This window comes from Cervus elaphus, chromosome 2 (genome assembly GCF_910594005.1).
Source record: "Cervus elaphus chromosome 2, mCerEla1.1, whole genome shotgun sequence".
NCBI classification, from domain to species: domain Eukaryota; kingdom Metazoa; phylum Chordata; class Mammalia; order Artiodactyla; family Cervidae; genus Cervus; species Cervus elaphus.
In genome coordinates this window covers 27,109,292-27,131,604 of record NC_057816.1, presented here as the reverse complement: position 1 = coordinate 27,131,604, position 22,313 = coordinate 27,109,292, and the positions used below count along the sequence as shown (strand labels likewise).

Genomic DNA, 22,313 nt, shown 5'->3' with positions numbered 1-22,313 from the left:
CTCCAAAATCATGGCAGATGGTGACTACAGCCATGAAATTAAAAGATGCTTGCTCCTTGGAAGAAAAGCTATGACTAATCTAGACAGTATATTAAAAAGCAGAGACATTACTTTGCCGACAAAGATCCATCTAGTCAAAGCTATGGTTTTTCCAGTAGTCATGTATGGATGTGAGAGTTGGACTATAAACAAAGCTGAGTTCGAAAAATTGGTGCCTTTGAACTGTGGTGTTGGAGAAACTCTGAGTGTCTCTTGGGCTGCAAGTAGATCCAAGCAGTCCATGCTAAAGGAAGTCAGTGCTCAATATTCATTGGAAGGACTGATGCTGAAGCTGAAACTCCAATACTTTGGCCAGCTGATGCGAAGGACTGACTCATTGGCAAAGGCACTGATGCTGGAAAAGGTTGCAGGAGGAGGAGAAGGGGACGACAGAGGATGAGATGGTTGGATGGCATCACCAGCTCAATGGACATGAGTTTGAGTAATCTCCAGGAGTTGGTAATGGACAGGGAGGTCTGGCATTTTGCAGTCTATGGGGTCGCAAAGAGTCAGACATGACTGAGCGACTGAACTGAACTAATGAGGGTAGCAGTGGTAGGTAAGGGTGTAGATATGGGAGCAACTGTAAATCCTGTCTCTACTTGTCACTGGCACCTCAATTCTTTTTATCCAGGAAAATCTGCAGCTAAGTTTACAACACACCACTCTGAAGTTTCTTTTTCACCTATATTATACGGACACACATTGCCACAGTAACTGAGGGACATAATTGGTCAGGAGCATCATTTTACTTCTGTGTTACTTACCCTGTGATCTTACCTCTCTATTGCTCATCCAGGTTCTCACCTTTAGTTTCCTGAATCTTTACTTCAGTCTAAGTAGTATCTCTGCATTTAGTTTTGATCTCCCCAGTCTGTCCATCATGCTATTAATCAGACTATGATTAGGCCATATTAATCCTAAATGAAAAAAATCTCTCATGATCCTCAGCTGCTCACGGGATAAAGTCTACATTCCAAAGCCTGACTCTATCCCCATCCTTTATCTCCAGGCTTATCACCTCTTATAACCTTCTCACCCTCTTCTTGCTCCTGATAGTCTAATCTCATCATTCACTTTATATTTCCTTTAATACATATTGTTATGCTTCTGCTTCTTTGTTCTTGCTTTTCCTTCTGTTTGGAATTCACTTTCCCCACATCTCTACTTGGATAAATTTCTCATCCTTTAAGAATGTATTCAAAGGTCACCTGCTCTGTGAAATCATTCCCTATTCCTTTCTTCATTCTCCCAGAATAAAGCATACTTCTTTTTCCTAAGTTCCTACAACAAATAAATTGTTCATGACTCTACCATAACGTGACAGGTGGTTAATTGTGTATCCATTTCCCCATTCATCTCCATGATCATCAATATAAATGTAACCATTCATACTAAAATGCTACATTTTCTGGAAACTAATAAACTTGAGACCTCTCTATCTTTCCATGTAGTGCAGATAGAAAATAAAAGGTATCTCCGTTAGGTCCGTGACAAATTTATGAAAGGAAAAGACACAAATGGGTATCTATGAAAAGAAATTGGGCTATAAGTTAAGATTTAGGGATGAAGCCTAAAGAGAGAACCATTTTTCACTCTGGGTTTCTGATCTGGAGGAACATGCATCCCCAAAATTAGGCAATTATTCTGTGCCTAATCAGTTTAGTGGTCTTAAGGTGCACACAAGCATTGTCATTGTCAAGGAGGTACATTTCACCTAAATAGAACCCATGTCCATTTGTGCTAGCCTAGCTTTATCACTGAACTCCATTCAGCTGTGGATATGTTTCAAGGCCTCCTTTTCAATTGACATGAGACATTAGCTAACCTGATGTACTGATTCTCAAGGATGAAAGAACTCTGACCTTGCTTCTTTCAACAGTATGCCTAGACCTGTGGCTGGCTTTTGTGATTCTGCTTGTGTGATTTGTTTTTATTTGAATTGGAAACATCCAGAATATGATTAAAAAGCCAGCATTTCATAACTTAACCTTGATTTTACTTCTTAGCCTCTAAGATGATGCCATAATAATACTTCAACTACATGCTTAACTACTGGAAATATTTCTTATTAAATCAGAATAGACTACTTACAACTGAAAATAGTGGAAACAAAGGGGATTACAAATAAGTTCATTTTGGGGAAGATGATCTATGGAATTTGACTCAGGCGTCTTGGTTCAGCTCCTAAAACCAGCTCTCCTTTCATTCTATAACCTCTTGCAAGCTGTGCTATACATGGGTAATTTTTATTTTTTAAAAGACTATGTAACAAGCTCTGCTCAGTACTTTATTCATACAGGAGGGGTAATGGAGGTACATTATATTAAGAGAATAAGATGACAGGGTTTGTTCCTTTCCTGTGGCAGTATCAGTCTAATTCCCAGAAGTCATCAGAGATACTTTAGGAGTCAGAGCAGCATAAATCAACCGTCTGCTAGATTATTAGTACAGCCAATTAATGAGGTTTTGGAAAAATTTTAATGATTGCTAAGTGTCCTGCTTTATTATGGACTTAAATAAAACAACAACTGAAAAATAACTTTTAGCTTCATATTGGTCAAAACTCAGCTAAAATCCCTTGCCTGTTCTAGGTATTGGGGACATAGAAAGCCTTAAAAATAGTATGGGGCCAGGTTGTGAGCCTCCATAAAGGTTTAGTAAAGCAATAATTTCTAGAATAGAATAAGTAAAGGAATTCATCTTCATTTTGCTGGCTGAATTGCCAACCTCTCCCATAGGCCTTTCTCAGCCACTCTAACCCAAAATAAGCTTTTCCATCTCTCAGAAACTTTTGCTCTGAGTCAGTGCCACATACTTAAATATTGTACTTTATAACCTGAAGACTGCTTGAGGGAATGTCCTTACATAGTCATTACAATAGTAGTGAGTTGAGCATTGAGCTCAATCCAGTTGGGTTGACTGATTACTTAATTGGTTTTATAAATACCAACAGATGTCATATACAGAGTTACAGGACATGTAGCAAAATGAGAAAACTAAGATTTGGAGCAAACAAGTAAACTTCAAATCCCAGCTTACAAATTTATATCTTGTGATATTAAGTGCACATTACTTGCCCTAAAACTTAGAAGCTCAGTTTCTTTGTCTTTCAGAGTCATGCTATATTAAATGGGATGCTGTTTGTAAGTTATAGGATGCTTGGACCTGAATGTCCATTGACAGAGGAATGAATAAAAAAGATGTGGTACTTACATACAATGGAGTATGACTCAGCCATTAAAAAGAATGAAATAATGCTATTTGCAGCAACATGAATGAACCTAGAGATTATCAAACCAAGGGAAGTAAATCAGACAAAGAGAAATATCATATGCTATCCCTTATATGTGGAATCTAAAAAGAAATGATACATATGAACTTATTTACAAAACAGAAACAGACTCACAGACTTAGAGAATGAACTTATGGTTACCAGCAGGGAAGGGCCGGGGAAAGCGATATTAGGGAGTTTAGGATCAATATGTACATAATGGTATATTTAAAATCAATAACCGATAGTGACGCACTATATAGCACAGGGAACCCTGCTCACTGCTATGTGGCAGCCTGGACAGGATGGGAGTTTAGGGAAGAAAGGATACATGTATGGCTGAGTTGTTTCGCTGTGCATCTGAAACTATCACAACATTGTTAATCAGCTATACTCCAATATAAAATAAAAAGCTGAAAAAAGATGACAGATTTTGATTAAAATAAATAATAATGTGCTAGGAGAAAAGACAAATATAACACACTAAAAGTATTTGTAACCTATGGAACAATACATGACTAATAAAAAATTTCAGGATGCTTGGTATATGGGAGGTACTTAACGACTGGGAGCAATGGACCTAAGTCTAAGTATGGGGAACTAGGTTTATATACACTGGAGAAGGAAATGACAACCCACTCCAGTATACTTGCCTGGGAAATCCCATGGATAGAGGAGCCTGGCGGGCTAGAGTCCCTGGGTTCTCATAGAGTTGGACATGACCTAGCTACTAAACAACAACAACAAAGTTGTTTATATACAAGGAAGAATGCCGTTATGGAGTAAAGATCTAAACACTTAGTAATACAACTTTCCTAAATATGTGCCCCCAGGTCTGGAGGTGTGACAGACTTGAAGGCAGGTGAGTGAACTGGGTGACTTTTCAAGGTTCATTTCTACTCTGTTTCCAGGGAGCACGCTGGGTTTATAAGGAGACCAGCCCTCTACAAGGCTACTAAGCAAGTAACTTCTCACAGTTCCCATGCCCACAAAGCCAAAGATTAAACAGTCTCATCCAAACAGACATAAAAATACAATGTAAGAGCTACAGAAAACGTAGTATCAAAGGAAACTGAATAGGCAAGATCAACAAAAGAAGAAATAAAGCACAAGGAAATCAAACACTTTAACAGGCCCATTTTGCAAAGCATAAAGCAAAACTAGTCGATGACAGAATTTTATTTTCATAAGCATTAAACTCACTTCCAAACAAATTAGTGTAACGAATTAGCCAGCACTGAGCACGACAAAAAGACATCCTTTACCAGACAGCCTTGTACCATCATTCTCATGTGTTTACAGCGTGTCAGAGGTTCACCTGTCTCTGGCCACTACAAGCCTCTGAGCCTTGCTATTCTGGATGATGTCACCAGAAGAGTGAGCAAGTTCATGCAGGCGATCATTTCGGGGAAAGAGAAGTTTTAATCAGCAAGACTGTAAAAGTAGGAGATGAGGGCTCATTAAAGCTCTCACCCAACCAACCTTAAAGGCACTGCCGGCTCTCAGTAGGGGGACTCACTGGCTTCTCTGCCCTGCTGCCCCTGCGTTCAGCAGTCTCTTAGCAACCCCTATACCTCACCTCATTCCCAGCAAGTCTGCCTGCCACCCAGCATCATCATTAGCTGTAGCGGAGATTAGAACTGAATCCTTTTCAGGAACCACAGGAGACCCATGAATCAACAACCTGGTGGAAACAGATGGGGAGGGAGAGCAGAGGGGGAAGGAGAGAAAGAACAGTGACAGTTTCCACCGCACCACACCAGCCTCACCTTGCAGGAACAGACGGAACACCTGTCTTCTTTCAGAGTCCACACCTGCCCGTTGCGCTTCAGCCCTCCTTCATGGGGGCAGTCACCAGAGCAGGAGGGCCCAGAGGGACAGAGGCAGTCGAAGCCCCCTGCCAGGTTGATGCAGGCAGAATCATTCCAACAGGTATGGGTTCTTAAGGCACATTCATCAATGTCTGCAACAGAGAAAGCAGGGAGCTTTAGACTCTAGCCAAGATGATTACTAGAAAGTCATAATCACTGACCGTAACACTAGTTACCATCATTGAGTGTTTGCTTGTGTCAAGTACTGTGCCAAGCTCTTCACGTGCCTGATCTCCTTTACTCGGCACAGAAGGTCTGTGTAGGACAATCTGTTCTTATCTCTAGTTGGGAAATGATGGAGCTGAGGCTCCTGTAAGTTAAATAGCATGCCCACTGTCATATAGCTAATAAGTGGCCAGTCTGGGACTCAAACCCATAGCTGTCAGGCTCTAATTACTGAATTATTCAGTAGCAACCCTGAACTGGTTTTAGGAGATCCTCAAGAACTATACCATCCAGAGGCAATAAATACTGCTAATTCATTAACAGTGTGGAGACACCCCATGGAGATCTGGGTCGTTTACAAAAGGTGTGAATAGATGAGCCACTGAGTAGGAACAAGTGAGCAATGAGGGCAATCCTGAGCCAATTAGACTGCCCCCAGATCCTGGGGCCAATGATGAAAGAAAAGGAAATAATTTCTAGAGGATGCCTTGCCTAATCAAAAACTCACCACCTTAATGACTAGCAGCATTTTTGCTCACACAAGAAAACATCTTGAGGCTACAGCTGAGGTATGGCATGAATTCTGATGAAAGACACCATATATTTTGCTGTTTTTCATTGACAGTCAAGTATGGAAGAAACACATAAATAAAGTAGCTCTCCTAGACATTCAGAGCTCTAGAGGCCTTAGCATCTCAAACACATAGCTGTCCATCCCTGGTTGGAGCCCTTTTCCTGAACCGATTCCTTCACAAGCCAGCAAATTCCATCTTTGAATAACTCTTTCAGAAATGTCTTCATTAAATTGAAATAAAATATATTATTTAGTAACTTCTACCTAGGCACCAGTTCTGAAATCACTCAAGGAAAGTCTACTTGATTTTTCTTATGACAGTCTTTAAAGTATCTGTATTTGAAAACATGAGCCATTTGTCTGTCAGGTCATTTGTTTTCTCCATTGATTAATCTACTGACAAGCCCTTCAAATATCTTTCAGGTGACAATGTTGATTTCAACATATTTTTACCAAAAGTCTGCTCTGCACCAGGGTTTTTTGCACACTGGTACTATAAATGTTGACAGTGACTTAAAGACGCTGTCCTCATGAAAGTGATAAGGAGGAACACAGCAATATATATAAAACTGGTGGCAGGCTACTAATTGGTAGGCTTGACTCCAACTGTAGGTGAGAATAACAGTATAAATTAACTTACTCTTCACACTAAAATCCATCTTAATTGTAGGCATTTTTTTTAAAGAATTATGGAACTAAGTTGCACACAAAAAAGTAACTATAAGTGGCATTTCCCCCTTAAGTACTCAAAGTAAAAATGTGCTCAGAGACATAAAATCAATTTTACTGCTATTTTATGTATTAATGTATTTATGTATTAATAATTCTGCTATTATTTATATTTTATATTTATAAATATATATATATATCAAAGTTTTTCAGAGTTCTTTTTCACAAGTCATGTCATATGATTGCAGGATGGAAATAGTTATTTTCAGTCTACAAAAGAAGAACTAAGTTACAGAAATGGCTAAATGGTCACACAGCTGGTATCTGTTAGAGCAAAGACTGGGTTGGGTCTTTCAAAAGGTATACTTCAGTTCTTTCCACCAAACTGTGCCAACTCAATACCTAAAGTCTTCTTTAAGCATACTAGAATAGTCTGTGGTTTTATCTACTAATTTGCCCTCTAGACATTGCAGTTCTTTCTCAAGGATAAAATCTTGTATGGTCCCTTTTCAGCATTTTTAGTTGAAATTCAGAGAATATGGTATAATTAGTTTGCTAGAATTTTAAAACTATAGTGACTTTAATAACAATGAGAAACAATGACCTATCTTCCCTTACAGACTATATGCACTACATTAGTATAAAACTTGGCATTATAGCCACAGTACAAAGTGGAAGATGTTAAGGAATTCCAACAATATTTCTAGAAACTAGTTCATTATAAGATTTATTTTTTTATCTTTGTTCTACCGATTGTAGCCTCAGTCAAAACATTGACTTAATGAATAATTATTCCTCCTTTAACATTTGTGGAAATGATTCTAAATTATGCTATCTAGATTCCAAGTCAACTACATCAGACCTTGATTACTTCTTTATTACTCCTGGGTAACACATATGACCCTACGATGCTCCCGCCTAGAAGCCTCTCTCATCATCCCAGTCTTTTTCCTCTAATTCTTCACAACAAAAAGTAGCAATGAATGCAGGAGTCAGGTCATACATGTTTGAAACCAAACTCTTCCAATTAATTGGTGCTTATTATGTACCGGTCATTTTGTACATTACACTGTGTATCCTTGGTCACATTATTTATTCTTTCTCACCTTCAATTATCAACTGTATAAAACCATACCCACCTACTCTATAGTCTTTTGAAGGTAAAAACATAGATAACATAATAAGTACTCAAAAATATGTTTATTTAATGAATATAAATGATTAAGACCAACTTCAAGCCCTACTTCCTCAGTTAAGTATCTTCCAATATGATTACAGTTTAGAGTGATTATTCACCCTCTCTGAACACTCATTGCAATGATAGTTAGTGGTACATGGTTTACTGTTTAGATATATGCTATCTTGGAACAATACTAAAGTGATATTTTTTGCATTATTCTCCTATATTTTTGCTGAAAGTAACAGAACAGTGTCTTATACTTCTCTCATCACATTTATAATCTGGTTTGTATGTCTGGAGATACAGATAGAGAGTAAATTGATGATAGCTAGCTAGGTAGGTGGCTCATCACTTATATAATCATAAAAATAAAACTCAGGTTTCTTTGAACTCAATTCTGATTTTCATATTTCTCACCAGGACTATTGCATTAGCTTCCTAGCTGGTCTATACTGACTTCAACTACTTTTCACTCTAATTCAGTGATTTTTTGATTGTGGGCAAAATATAAATATTTGGAGAGCTTTTAAAAAATACTGATGTTTTCTCGTGGTGGCTAACCACTAGAAATGGGCTTAATTGGCAATTTAGAATCTAGACATCTGGGCTCTGTTCAGACAGAGGAGAATCATTGCTGTAAATAGCTCTACAGGGTAGGGGTGTTGTATTAAAAAGCAAACCAGTTCATGTCATTCCTCTGCCACATCTCTGTGGATCTCTGATGCTTCTAATAGAACATTCAATCTCCTAGTATACACATAAGCCTTGGTTTGGCACTTCAGTTGTTACCTCCTGTCTCTTCCCCTTTCTCTTCAAAAGCAACGGTGACCCACAAACAGTCTATGATGTTTCCTCTGCCTGTGCCTTGGAACATGCCTTTTCTAATTATGGGAGTCCTTCCCTGCCCCCCTTATCTCTGTTTATTAGCCTATATGGAATGGGTGGGGTGTAAATTAATTGAAAAGGTAACCTTTTCTCTTTCCTGTGTGCTATCTTGACTCTCGTGCATTCTTCAAAATCAAGACCCAGCATCACCATCCCTCATTCTGCGAGACAGTCACTATTGGCGTTTTTGTTTCTCTGTACCTTGCTCTGTAGCCTTGCATTCATCTCTTGGGAGTTATATTTTAATATATCCATGGCTTCATAGGTAGATGGTGAGCTCATTGAGGGCAAGAACTAAATCTTTTCCTCATTACGAAGTGCCAAAGAATATACTTTGGATGTGCAATGTATTTATTTAACTTCCAGGCAAGAATACCGGAGTAGGTTGCCATTTCCTCCTCCAGGGGATCTTTCCAACACAGGGATTGAACCTGCATCTCCTACATTGGCAGTCGACTTCTTTACCACTGCACCGCTGGGAAGCCCATGTAACTTACCTAAATCCAGGAATTTTACAGACCAATACAAGTATAAAAAACTGCTTTGCCAAAAGTTAGTCTTTGGTGTGTTCAATAAGCATGAGGCATAACCATGACCCTTCTCTTCAGGGAACACATCTTATTGTTGACTTTTCATCTGGGAAAGCTCTTGGGTCTAGTTCAAAATACAATAAATACAGAAAGCAATAACCACGCTGAAATAGGAAAGCCACCTTTCTTCTTCCCTCCATATCCCAGTTTCCTGTCAAATGCTTAAGGGAACAATGGCAGAGAAAGACCTATCAACAAATCACCCCAGGAACTGTCTGGAAGATTAATTTCAACAGAACTACAATGGCAACAAAAGGATCTTTAACTTATGGTCTCCTCAAAAATACTCTCTAAATTGGCAATTAATGCCTGGCTAGAGCATGCTTTTTTTTAACATTTGGTTATTTTGCATTTAAGAAAGTTACAAACATATTGGCAGTGTTTTCCTCTCGTAAATTAAGAAACCTGAGCAAAAAGATGAACACACCTAGGGGTGTACAATAAAAACAGGGTGCAAAACCTGGATTTGCTTTTGCTGCTCCAGAATGAATGGATTTCACAGTTGAATATAGGACCATATTGCCTACAGAGTTCCATGTAATTGCTTTACTTATGACACAGAAATCTAATTCTGCTTCCATGCAATTTAACAGATTTATGGAAAGCCAGATGTTAGCAATTATGGAAACTGACATTATTCATATTCTTGGTAATACAGACCTGTTTGCTCTGCACAAAGCCAACTTAATCTATTATACATATCCCAAGGCATCCAAAGGAAAGAGGCACCCTATTTACATATTGCAACTGTTGTTCTCTGCTGAGCAAACACAAAGACAGTCACCCATGATACTTACCCAAATCATCAGACAGGCCTCCAATGACAAAGAGGCAATGAAACAAAATTCAGGCAAAATATTCCATACACAAATCTATAATCATTAAAATGTACTTGTTTTTTTTTCTTATTCTAAGTAATGTCTGTCTGTGATTTCCTTTTGTTTTTCCCTGTAAATTCATTATTTAAAATGCTCTATGCTAATATGAGAACATTTTCAAAAAAAGTCCCATGGCTAAGCTTACATTAGAACTAATTTTCCTGCATTGACAGTTTCACAATTTCTGAAAGTTGTTATTATTGTACTCAATTTTGCTTTAAAAATCTAGTTGTGCCTAGATAGTCTGCTTTGTTCTTTAATGTGAAGTTATGTTACTTGCACTTGGAAAAAAAAAAACAACTCTTCAGAGATGTTTATATCAGTAGCACTCAAACCAATCCTAACCTAGCGCCAAACAATTTTCCTAGCTTTCCAAAAAAAAAAAAAAAGGCTCTATGGAAGTTTTAATATTGTAACAACTGTAATGGTACCTGCCTCAGGAGCTGAAACTTCTATAAGCTGATTTCAGAGATCAAGGGAAATAGTTTTTCCAATGGTTTGGTACCATTAAGTCAGAGGAATGACCTTTGTCATTACCCCATCTTCTTCCTTGAATAACTTCTGCAACACATTTTGACTTACTTTCAAACTCCAAACAGGTGATGTGTCAGAAAACAAAATTTAACCTGGGGTTTGAATATCCAGCTGTGCATGTTCTGACTTGGAAATCATTACCAGACATTAGTAGTTTGGAAATGAGAACAGACCTTGAGGGTTTATTAGTGATAGACAAGACAGAGCGCAGAAGCCTCTCCCATAGCTAAAGCAGCATAGCTCCTCTCTGCAGTGGCAGCAGAGAGAAAGCTACAGGGGAAAATGTGTACACTACACATCAGCAAAATGAGGCAAGGAAATCTGAGGTCTGAGATGGCTTGCAAAATATAAGGCTAATGAGATGTAAGCATAGGAAGTTTCAGGCCCAGACGAGAGAAGTGACAGCCAGGTTCTATGAGTGCCAGTCACATCATACTTTGATAACACGTTCCCTGTAGAGCTCAGACTGTTAAGAGTGGGGCTGACATACTCGGGACACATCAGAAGAGATACGCCAGCAATACAATGGGCTCAAACTCATCTCAATTGAACGAAACATGAGGTGCTCAGCCTGAAATGTAGACGGAAAGAAGAAATCAGTGAGCTACAATTTTGCCTGTTTGAGATGCTATCATGTGTCTCTTAAGAAGAAGTTCCTATGTCCTTCTAGTGTTAACTCTTCAATCTTTATAGTTCCAGCCTCTAACCTTTCTTGAGATAGGAAAAAAAACAACAAAAAACTGTCACTGTGGTGTTTCTTATTGCTCCGTGTGTAACTGCATTATTCTTTAGTGAGTCTCCCTCTTTTCCCATCTCTGAGCCTTGGTCTCATCATTTGCAAAGTGTGGCTAAAAAAATATACCCTGGGATAATCTGGTAATTTGAGTAAGCACATAATACAGTGCTTACCATTTAGTAATTGTTCAGAAATGACTCGCTGCTATTGTTGTTCTTGTTTGTATTATTTTTTTCTGTCCCGGAGTTTATCTCATCTTATGGATTCCACTAGCCTAATAAACCTGAGCTCTTACTATGCAGCCAGCTAACAACTTCATCTGTTTACTGAGGGATTTCTACTTGAATTCTGAATTCTCACATAAATTCTCATGGATTTGATCTGTACTTTGGCTAGCCAAACCCAGAAATGCTAGCACTCCAAGTTCTTTCTGAGACCTAATCAAAAATGTATTGTATTAAGTGACTAATATCAAAAGAATACAGTTTTCTGACGTTCTATAAACTTCTTGGAGAAGGCAATGGCACCCCACTCCAGTACTCTTGCCTGGAAAATCCCATGGACGGAGGAGCCTGGTAGGTTGCAGTCCATGGGGTCGCTAAAAGTCAGACATGACTGAGCGACTTCACTTTCATTTTTCACTTTCATGCATTGGAGAAGGAAATGGCAACCCACTCCAGTGTTCTTGCCTGGAGAATCCCAGGGACGGGGGAGCCTGGTGGGCTGCCATCTATGGGATCACACAGAGTCAGACACGACTGAAGCGACTTAGCAGCATAAACTTCTCATGGTCACTGACTACATTTTTTTTTTTTTTTTACAGAGTGTACAAATTTGGGTGTTTCACTGCAGATGAAGAGAACAGTTCCTTCTAGGCAGGAAAACAAGAGTAGAATACAAGCAGAGTAACCTTCTAAATTAACCAAAGTAGCCTGCTTTCTGCCATGAACAAGTCATGCTTCTTTAGTGATTACATCTGTTTAAAATCAATACAATTCTGACCAGTGGAGAGAATAAATGAAAAATCGATAACTATTGAAATACTTACTAACCAAAGAGAATTTTACTGCATAGAGAGGCTACACTATTGATGCTGACAACCTTAGATTTATATGTTTTTACACATCTGCTTCTAGGTGGGAGGGTGGGTTGTGCTAGAGCTGCATTTGATGCCAGAAGTAGAACAGTGATGTTTTTACAGATTACTAAAATTCCTAGCACTGGTCTGTATACATTCTATTGTTATATTCATTGTGTGGCTTAATCTCCTTAACAAAATTTCACCCTCAACTGAAAAGAATAAACAGCATGCCCTTTACTTTTATGTTACCTGTATGTCCTTTATATTACCTTGTATGATTAGCTGGGAAGATACTTTTCTACCTTCCTTATTCATTCAGAAGGAATATTCTGGTATTACTTATCTTTGTGTTTTCCACAGCACCTTTTAGACTGTCTTTGGTCTACTTAAATGTGCATATACAGGTGTTACGTTTGAATCTGATCGAACAACCCTTGCCCTTTGGGGGCCTCAGTTTTCTCTTTAATAAAGTATAGGATTTGTGTAAAATACTTTCTATGCTCTTATCCATTTTCATCTTTATATGATTACTTTTCACCTTCATAGGACTGAGCTTGTAACTCCAGGTTAGAATATGACTGGTGACAGATGGAGAACAGGAAGGAAATGAATGGAAGAACCCAGTTTCAGGATTAAAAAAAGGGATTTCTTAGAATTAAATCATTTGCTTGGACATTTACTGTTTATTGAAATATCCTTTGCCTCTCTTAATGAACATTTGCAAGCAGGTGCTGAAGAGAAAAAATAATGAAGGGAACAGCATGGTTTTCCTGTTTCATTGAAGCCTTGGCAATGTTACCCTTAGTGACAAATATGCAGGGAGAATCCAGCCAGAGTAAAAACCAAAACTAACTCTCTACGTTAACAAATCATTCTCTCAAGAAAGCTGACAGATGAGAAATAATTTCTTATCTCTTCTATGCCAAGGAAAAGCCTTAGGCACCGCGAGGTTACAAAGTAATTTCATTTACCATCAAAAGCATCTTGCAACTTACAAAGAAATCAATGGTCAAAAATCATTGTCAATAGTACAGTTCTCAACCAGGTCTCATCTAAATAAGAGACTCAGGTTATGGCCCCTAAGAATTCAAAGACCATCCATGTCTCTTTCTTCTCCTTTCACCCCTCTCTTTATTATAGTCCCTGCCTTCTAGGAAGTCTTCCCTGGTGGCTGAGCGGTAGCAGGAGATGTAAGAGACATGCCTTCTATCCCTGGGTCAGGAAGATCCCCGGGAGGGGGAAATGGCAACCCATTCCAGTATTCTTGCCTGGGAAATCCCATGGACAGAGGAGCCTGGATGAGTCCTTCTCTTGCATCTTCTTTCTTTCTTCATATTTCTTCTTCTACTAAACTTCTTGGTGAAAATAGATTGGGCTTCCTGTTTTGAAGGGATACTCTCTGGAAAGACCTAGAGGGCTTTTGGGAGAGTCAAGGGAAACATAAGGCAAAGAGTAGGCAACTTGAACCCACCCTGCCCTAGGCTTTTGAGAGGCAAGTTCTGTTTATTTTGAATTTGTCGTTCTGAGTTTTTCTTTTTCTTTTTTTTTAAGCTTACAGGAGGTAAAACCATAAGAGCCAAAACTAAGTTGGTTTCTGTGGAGCCCTATAACAAGGTCACTGGACAAAAATATCTGGAACTAACTGACCAAGCCCCATGGCAACTATTGCCACAAGCCTCTGGATCTAAACCAGCCAGTTCCCTGACCCCATATTAGGTAAAATACCCACCTAACCAGTTACCTAATACCACCCTTCCAAGAGGAATTTTCTGTCTTGAGGCTGTAAAAATTGGCCACTAGCCCACAAAAGGGGTCGACTCTCCCTTGAGCCAGCCCACTGTTCTCATAGTGTCTCCCACTCTAATAAACTTTATTCTCCTCTCAATCTGCCTTGTATCTGAAAATTCTTTTCCCACCTGCACACAGCCCACAATAGTTTCCAGAGAAAAAGCAAAGGAAGCCACACAGAGTCTCTCCTTGAGCAAACTCTAGTCAGGCTCCTCTGACTAGAGCCCTTTTCTTGACTAGGCCTCAACCTGGGCCTATAAACTCTTAGCACAAATAATTTTGTCCCCCCATGTTAAAAATATCAATAAACTCTAGCATAGATTCTAACAGCTCAGGGTAGCATCCCTAAAGTAAGGACTCTGGCCCCTTTAAGTTCCCTCATGGGGAAGCACAAGACTGCCAAAAGAATCTTCCAGTTGTCCCAGCCAACATCTGCATGAAGATAGGTCCCCATCTCCCCTCCTAGTCTCTGTAGGTGAATAGAGACCTAACTGCAGTAAGAGCTGGCGAACAGACCCAGGTAGGATTCACTTGGACCAACACCCTCTTTCTGCTTTTTATAATCTTCCACTTCCTTGATTCTCCCCAAGCCCCTACTTTTCTTCTTCAGACTTGCTCATTGTCCTTTTAGAATGCTCAATCCCCTCTGCACAAATCAAAGTTGAGTTCAGTTCATGGTGGACCCTCTTCTCTACTGCTGTAGCTTATTACTGGTTAAAATCTGTCCTTGCTACTTTAACTAGAATCTGATTTTATCTATCTTTGACATGACTCGGGCTGCTTGAGTATAAACAACAGGAATTCTTACAGTTCATTTGTGGTCCAGCTCAGCTCCTCAGAGTAAGTAGCAGTTAGGTAGGGGTCAATGTCCTCATTAATAATAGACATGGTTTCTCTGAGAGTCCTTTTATTAATTCACTTATTCAACAAATATTTATTGAGTACACATGATATGCTGCACACTATTCTAGGTATTGGGAATACTACTGCAAAGAAAACAGACAAAACTCCTGCTTGTGGGAAGGTTACATTTTAATAGAGCAGTCAAACAGTGAATAATTCTTTACATGTATCTTTTTTAGGAACCTGCAGATGCTTTGGTATTTCAACCATGACTCATTTTATTGTGATGATTAACATGTCTTTGTGAAACAGATTTCTATCTTTTTATTATGCATAATGACAATACTTTATTATACATCATTGTTGAGTCACTAAGTAATATCCAACTCTTTTATGCCCCCATGGACTGTACCCTAACAGGCCCCTCTGTTCATGGGATTTCCTAGGCAATACTGCTATCTCCTAGGGTTGCTATCTCCTCCAGGGGATCTTTTCAACCCAGGGATCGAAATTACATCTCCTGCATTGGCATGTAGATTCTTTATCAATGAGCCACCTGGGAAGCCCTTTATTATGTATAATAACAATAATTTATCATATTCTTATATATTTACTCCTTAGAGTTTTCAGAATCCTTTCAAATCAGGATCTACTTTGTCCTTTCAAAGAACTTAGAGTGTTAGCACTACCATCACTTTTCATTAAAAGAACCAAGCAGAGGGTCAAATGATTATTGCTTCCTAAATGTTTCTACCAAGTTTATCTCCATGATAGGAAAGGATGAACACTCACTTCTCTGAATCTTGGCCATACATAAAGGGGAAAATATGAGTCTGAAATGTATTTGAGGCTTTATGTTTTCTGTTTTAAAAACTGTTTTTCCTGCTATTTTTTTCAATCCAGCCATTTAGTCAGGATTGTTATGACAGAAAAAATCATTTTGCCCTCAAACCATGAGTAAAGTAAGATTCTTCTTCTAGCTTTGTGTACTCTTTGAGCACTATCTGTACCTCACTATAAGAAATACAGAAACATGGCTAGAGCTTAGAGCTAGTAAATTTCTGAGTTTGGACACAAATAGAGGCATCTTGACTTCAGGTCAGGCTTATCCCTCATTATGACACAATGACAGGCCCCCAAGTCCACAGAGAACGAACTTTCTGCAAAGACCTAATGGTAAATCTCCAACATAGCAGCCAATACATAGACCCTCCAAATATTAACTGGTGCTCATTATACGTTAAGGCTTCCCAGGTAGCTTAGTGCTAAGGAATCCGCCTGCCAATGCAGGAGACATGGGTATGATCCATGGGTAGGGAGAAGGAAATGGCAACCCACTCCAGTATTCTTGGCTGGAAAATCTCATGGACAGAGGAGCCTGGGGAGCTATCGTCCAAAGGGTCGCAAGAATTGTACATGACTTAATGACTGAGCATGCACACACTACATATAAAAGGTAACACTAAAACAACAAAAGAAAGATCCATCTTTAAAAATCATTGCAATTAATTGGAGCAGATCGAATGCTCACTGTCCACCCTTAATGTAACTGATTCACTTATTTCCATTTCTACTGCTTGGATTATTACAGTAGTAAGTTTCTGTTTTCCCTGCGTAGGTCTTTTCAAAGAGAAATTAGATTACTAGATCACACCACTCTCTCATTATTTCAAGGGCTCTTTAGTAGGAAAATGCCCCAGTTTGAGTTGCTTCAAGGTAATATATCTAGGAATTGGCAGAAAACTGAATTCAAACTTATATTTTATTTATATGAATCCCAAAACTAACTGCTTTAGTAAGCATATCAATTTCTCAGCTGAGAAATTGCTACTCATTGTGTGGCAGAGAACAGACCTTTGTTCTTCACATTCTCCTTCTATAAAATGAGACATCATACCAAACCTGGAGAGATGTTGTGAGAACTACAGGACAAATGTCAGCACACAGGAGCTGCTTGGTAATGCTCATGATCAAAACTCACATGATTTTGACGGCCTCACTTTTTCAGAAAACACTCCAAGCAAAAGGAACAGGAGGAGAAAAATTGCACAGGTGCAGATAATCACAATGATACATGTATGATAGAGAGTTTGAAACTGTGGGATATGCTATTTACACAGCTATATTTTATATTAAAAAGAGCTACTTAAAAAGTATCAGAGTTTTCACCACAAAATAAATGTTTTAACAACAGTTAGAGACACTAATATGCATGAAATTGAATTCAAAACTTTCAACCCCTTAGCTTAGAATATAAGCCCCTTCATATTCTGGTCTCCTGTTTCCAGGCTCCTTTCTTGCTTTTCCTTACCTATGACATGCCTATATGTATCATGGACTTCATCCACACTGAAAATCTCACCATCCTTTGAACAGAATTAGATCTCTCCCATGATCCTGTCCCCCGATATTTACCTTAATATCGACTTTGCCTGGAAAACTTTCGTTCTCATCCTATAGACCCAGTGAAAAAGATCACATTTTCTGTGAAAATCCCATATACATTGCTATCTCCACATGCTACAACCCTAACAGGAGTTGGCCATTTTTCCTTCAGTCACTCTTTCTATGATAAACAGCTTTTTATTGTATGGAAATGTGAGAGAGATGTAGGGTTTGCTACTACCTCTGAAACACAGAGGATTATACTTCCCTGAACTCATGCATTCAGACTGGGCTGTATATCTATTTACAGCCAACAGCTTGTAAGCAAACATCGTGTGTGTCACTTTCAGGTCAAATAATTTTGGCAAGACTCCCTCCAGTGTTTTCCCCTGCTGTATCAATGAATTCCCATGATCTAGATGGCACACCTTCATCATGTGTAGAGAGTCTGTCACTCTGTACTGCTGAGGGATGTCACAGAAGATATTTGTCCATACCTACAGAGGACTTTTAAGAGAAATAAAGCTTTTGTTGTTTTCTTAATTAAAAAAAAAAACTATGTATTTAGTTTCCCCGCCCACCTCCTGTCTCCCCATTCCTGACGCTGTGCCTAAGACCTAACATGAGGACTGGCATAGAGCAGACCCTCTCAATACACGCTCATTGAATAAGCGTATGCTGACAGTGCTTTAGTGGGTTTGGGTACTATAGTTAAAATTCTCTGCTCGTAAACCCACAGGTAGATATTTCACAGTAACACGAATAACCTCAGACTAAAACAATTCAATATTCATTTTAAAGAAATGGTAGATGCAGATGTCTACCTTGCAGCATAGATAAGATCTTTGGCTCTAAGACATTCAAACCTCACATTTCTGTAATGAAACAATTGCTCACACTGCACTTCAAGAAGCAAGAAGCTGACAACTACATGCAATTCAATTCCATGCAGGGCTCAGAAACTAAGGAAGGAAGGCAGGTGTCTCCCCGGGAGACTGAATTGTAGATTTTCAGATGGAAAGTCGGGGTACTGACTGGGAACCCTGAGGCTGGATCCTGGTGTTTCAACACTGGTTTTTACATTGTTGGAGTCAGTGTTATTCTGAGACCCGCCCCCCCCCCCCCCCCCCCCCCCCCCCCCCAGTGAAAAATACAGTTCTGCTTCCTCCAAGACTGGCGTGAACACACACACACACAAACTTGCACACAGGTTCAGGGTGTTCACGGACACCCTCTGAAGCCTTTCAGTGAAACAAAAGACGGACTGGTTTTCAAACTTGAGTGAACATCAGAATCCACCAAAGAGGGAGCATTAGAAAACAGATCACCATGCCCACCCCCAGGTTTGCTTATTCGGTAGGTCTGGGGTAGGGTAGAGAATTTTCATTTCTCACAACTTCCCAGGTGATGCTGATGAAACTGCTGGTCTAAGGGTCACACTTCTAGAACCTCTGCCCTAAGTGCTATGAAACTCAGCTTCCTGAGTTCACAGGAAGTAATGTTAGGAACTATTTTTAGAAACACTTCCCCCCTTAGTCATTCTATTGTCACTCATTTGGCACTAACTCTTCAAGAAGACAGGAAAAAAAAAGTCATTTAAAACTCATCAAGAGGATTTTGCATGGTATTAGCTTCAAGATCCTGTGCCAGAAAAATCAAAGGACTTCTATTGTTGCTTGATCTTTCTAAATATGCGAAGTTTACACTGAAGGAGAAGACCTTACAGAAAACCCATAATTACACTATTTTAGGGGGAAAAAATCAGTTATTTTCTTTGTGTATCAACACAACTGTTATTCTCTTGTACAGTCACTGCATGACCCCATCTATGCCTCCAAGAGAGTCCCCTCACAGCTCCCATCCGACTTGCTTCATTTTCTCAGAACTGCCACTGGGCTGACTCACGCAACACAGAATCGTCATGAAGCGCCCCTGGAGGCCTGTATAATCCTTCTTTATATCCCCAGAGCCTAAAGAGGCAGCTGGCTTCTAATTACTGCATCTGAGTTGCTGTAGCCAGAGACACTGAACTACCAAGTCTTCATTTAACACAGTAGAAAAGAAAGCAATCTTCTAGATATCATAAAAAAAAAGTACCGGTTAGGTTATAATACATGAAAGACATAAAATACACTTATTCAAAGGAGAAAAAGGTGTCAAAAACATAAGGACTGGGACAATTTAGCTTTGGGACAAAACAGCTATGTCCCAATAGGCCTTTAGAAGATTACTCAATACATGACAATAAATGTAAGATTACTTAATACATTGTTAATAATCACAGGAAAAAGAATGCAAGAGACAAAAAGGCAGTCAAATGATTGTCTTATAGCAAAATTAATTAATAATAGAAATGAATAATAATATAAAAATTGCTGGTACTTAAGGAATTGCTGCTGCTGCTAAGTCGCTTCAGTCGTGTCTGACTCTGTGCGACCCCATAGACAGCAGCCCACTAGGCTCCCCCATCCCTGGGATTCTCCAGGCAAGAACACTGGAGTGGGTTGCCAGTTTCTTCTCCAATACGTGAAAGTGAAGTTGCTCAGTTGTGTCTGACTCTTAGCGACCCCACGGACTGCAGCCTACCAGGCTCCTCCATCCATGGGATTTTCCAGGCAAGAGTATTGGAGTGGGGTGTCATTGCCTTCTCTGACTTAAGGAACAATTATGCCCAAAAACGTTTCACTGCAGAACTGAGGGGAAAAACCCTCCCTATTTTGAACAGCACATTATTCAATGATACTGAACAAATAGGTTCTCCAGAAACACTAGAGGGGGCCATATTCATTCTTGAGTTTTCAGTTAGTATATTCTGGAGTGAAAGTTTAGTCACTCAGTTGGGTCCAACTCTTTGCGACCCCATGGATTGTAGACTCCCAGGCTCCTCCGTCCACGGGATTTTCCAGGCAAGAGTACTGGAGTGGGTTGCCATTTCCTTCTCCAGAGGATCTTCCCGACCCAGGGATCGAACCTGGGTCTCTCACATTGTAGGCACTTTACTGTCTGAGCCCCCAGGGAAGCATATTCTACAAAGTGCCAAATTCATAGGATACTTAAGAGGGGGAAAGGGTTTAAAGCCAAATAAATTCTGGACACTCTCAACATAAAGGCTCTGAAAAGTCCTGCAGTTCACAAGTCACCTTGATTACATAATGTAGAATTTCCCAAATGTATTCACGAGTAAAGCCTCTGCTGAAAAATATCCCAGCATTAGTGTCCTAAGATCCAGACTCTGATAAATGCTCTGTTGAAAGCATCACCTCAGTCTGGTTTGAACAATTTATGTTAACTGCAGGGAAAAGGAAAAGCTTCAATTAGTGACAATTACTTTGTTCTGTTCTCTTTTGCCAGGCAGAAACCAGGCTCTAGTCAAAAACACAGGCCTGCAAAGCAGGGTTGAGGTTTCAATGCAACTGGGAACGGGAAACTGTGAAGAGCCATACCCCAGCAGCTGAGCAGAGGGCAAGCCAGCTCCAGCTCCTCAAGTACTCCTGCCTTTCTGACTCTCAAGCTTTGGCTCTGCCTGTCTGTGACCTGATACCTTGCAGAAATACTGGAAGTTCCCACAGCCTCCACCTCGCAGCATGGAAATGCATTGATGACTGATACACTCAGGTGACCTCTTTGACGACCATCACCCTAGGTCTCTCTCTTTTGTACAGATATGTGATGAACCTTACAATACAATGGGGTGGAGTAAAATCTTATTTCCTCTGTACACACATATAAACTAAATTTAAAAATTACACTCATCCGTACCATTTTTCTAGATTCCACATGTATACATTAACGTATAACACTTGTTTTTCTGACTTACTTCACTCTCTACGCCAGACTGTATGCACATCCACATCTCTACAAATGAGCCAGTTTCCTTCCTTTTTATGGCTAAGTAATAGTCCATAGTATATACATATACCACATTTCTTTATCTATGGCAGGGAGACCCAAGAGGAAGGGGATATGTGTTTACATATAGCCGATTCACTTCATTGTTCAGTAAAAACTAACACAACATTGTAAAGCAATTATACTCCAACAAAAAAAAAAAAAGAAAAATTATGGGCTTTATACCAGGTGTGTACCTATTAGCACACAGCGAAGTAGAAAATGAGGCAATTATCTGAATAATGATCACCACTGACACCTTAATTTAAGCCTTTCACAAATTACCCACAATTAATATACAACTGACAGAGGCCTTTGAGGGAATAAAAAGAACATGGGCTCTTTCACACATGGCTGTGCTACTTGATCTATTTCCCCTCATTTGCTACCTATAAAGGGCTTCTGAAAGTGAAACGATACACGGTTGGCATTCAATACATAAAAATATGGCTTTTATAGCACCATTTTTTGCAGCAAGACTTTATTGGGCAATAAAGAAAGCAATATTCCTGTTGTTTAATATTTCAAAAATAGTAAACGTGTACACAGCTCTTAGTAAGGATATTGATGAACACTTGCTGGAAGAAGAAATCTACCAGTTAATAGCTGGATGACCAGGGGCAATTTATCAAACACCTATGAGCCTCAGTTTTTGTCCATCAAGCAGAGATTATCAAAATTCCCACCTGATGGGTGGTTTTGATGAAAAACATTAGTTAGAAAATGTGGGAGGGAGGAGCCAAGATGGCGGAGGAGTAGGACGGGGAGACCACTTTCTCTCCTACAAATTCATCGAAAGAATAACTGAACGCAGAGCAAACTTCACAGAACAACTTCTGATCGCTAGCTGAGGTCATCAGGTGCCCAGAAAAGCAGCCCATTGTCTTCAAAAGGAGGTAGAACAAAATATAAAAGATAAAAAGTGAGACAAAA

The 22,313-nt window shown here is 39.4% G+C and overlaps 1 protein-coding gene across 2 annotated transcripts in view; it reads right to left on the bottom strand.

Moving 5' to 3' along the window:
• NELL1 (neural EGFL like 1) overlaps positions 1-22,313 on the bottom strand; it is a 1,027,621-nt gene that overhangs the window by 31,351 nt on the left and 973,957 nt on the right. For both annotated transcript variants that reach the window (XM_043875125.1, XM_043875116.1), the window contains one exon: positions 5,083-5,276. In XM_043875125.1, coding sequence (XP_043731060.1) covers positions 5,083-5,276 — 194 coding nt within the window. The remainder of the gene's footprint in view (positions 1-5,082; positions 5,277-22,313) is intronic.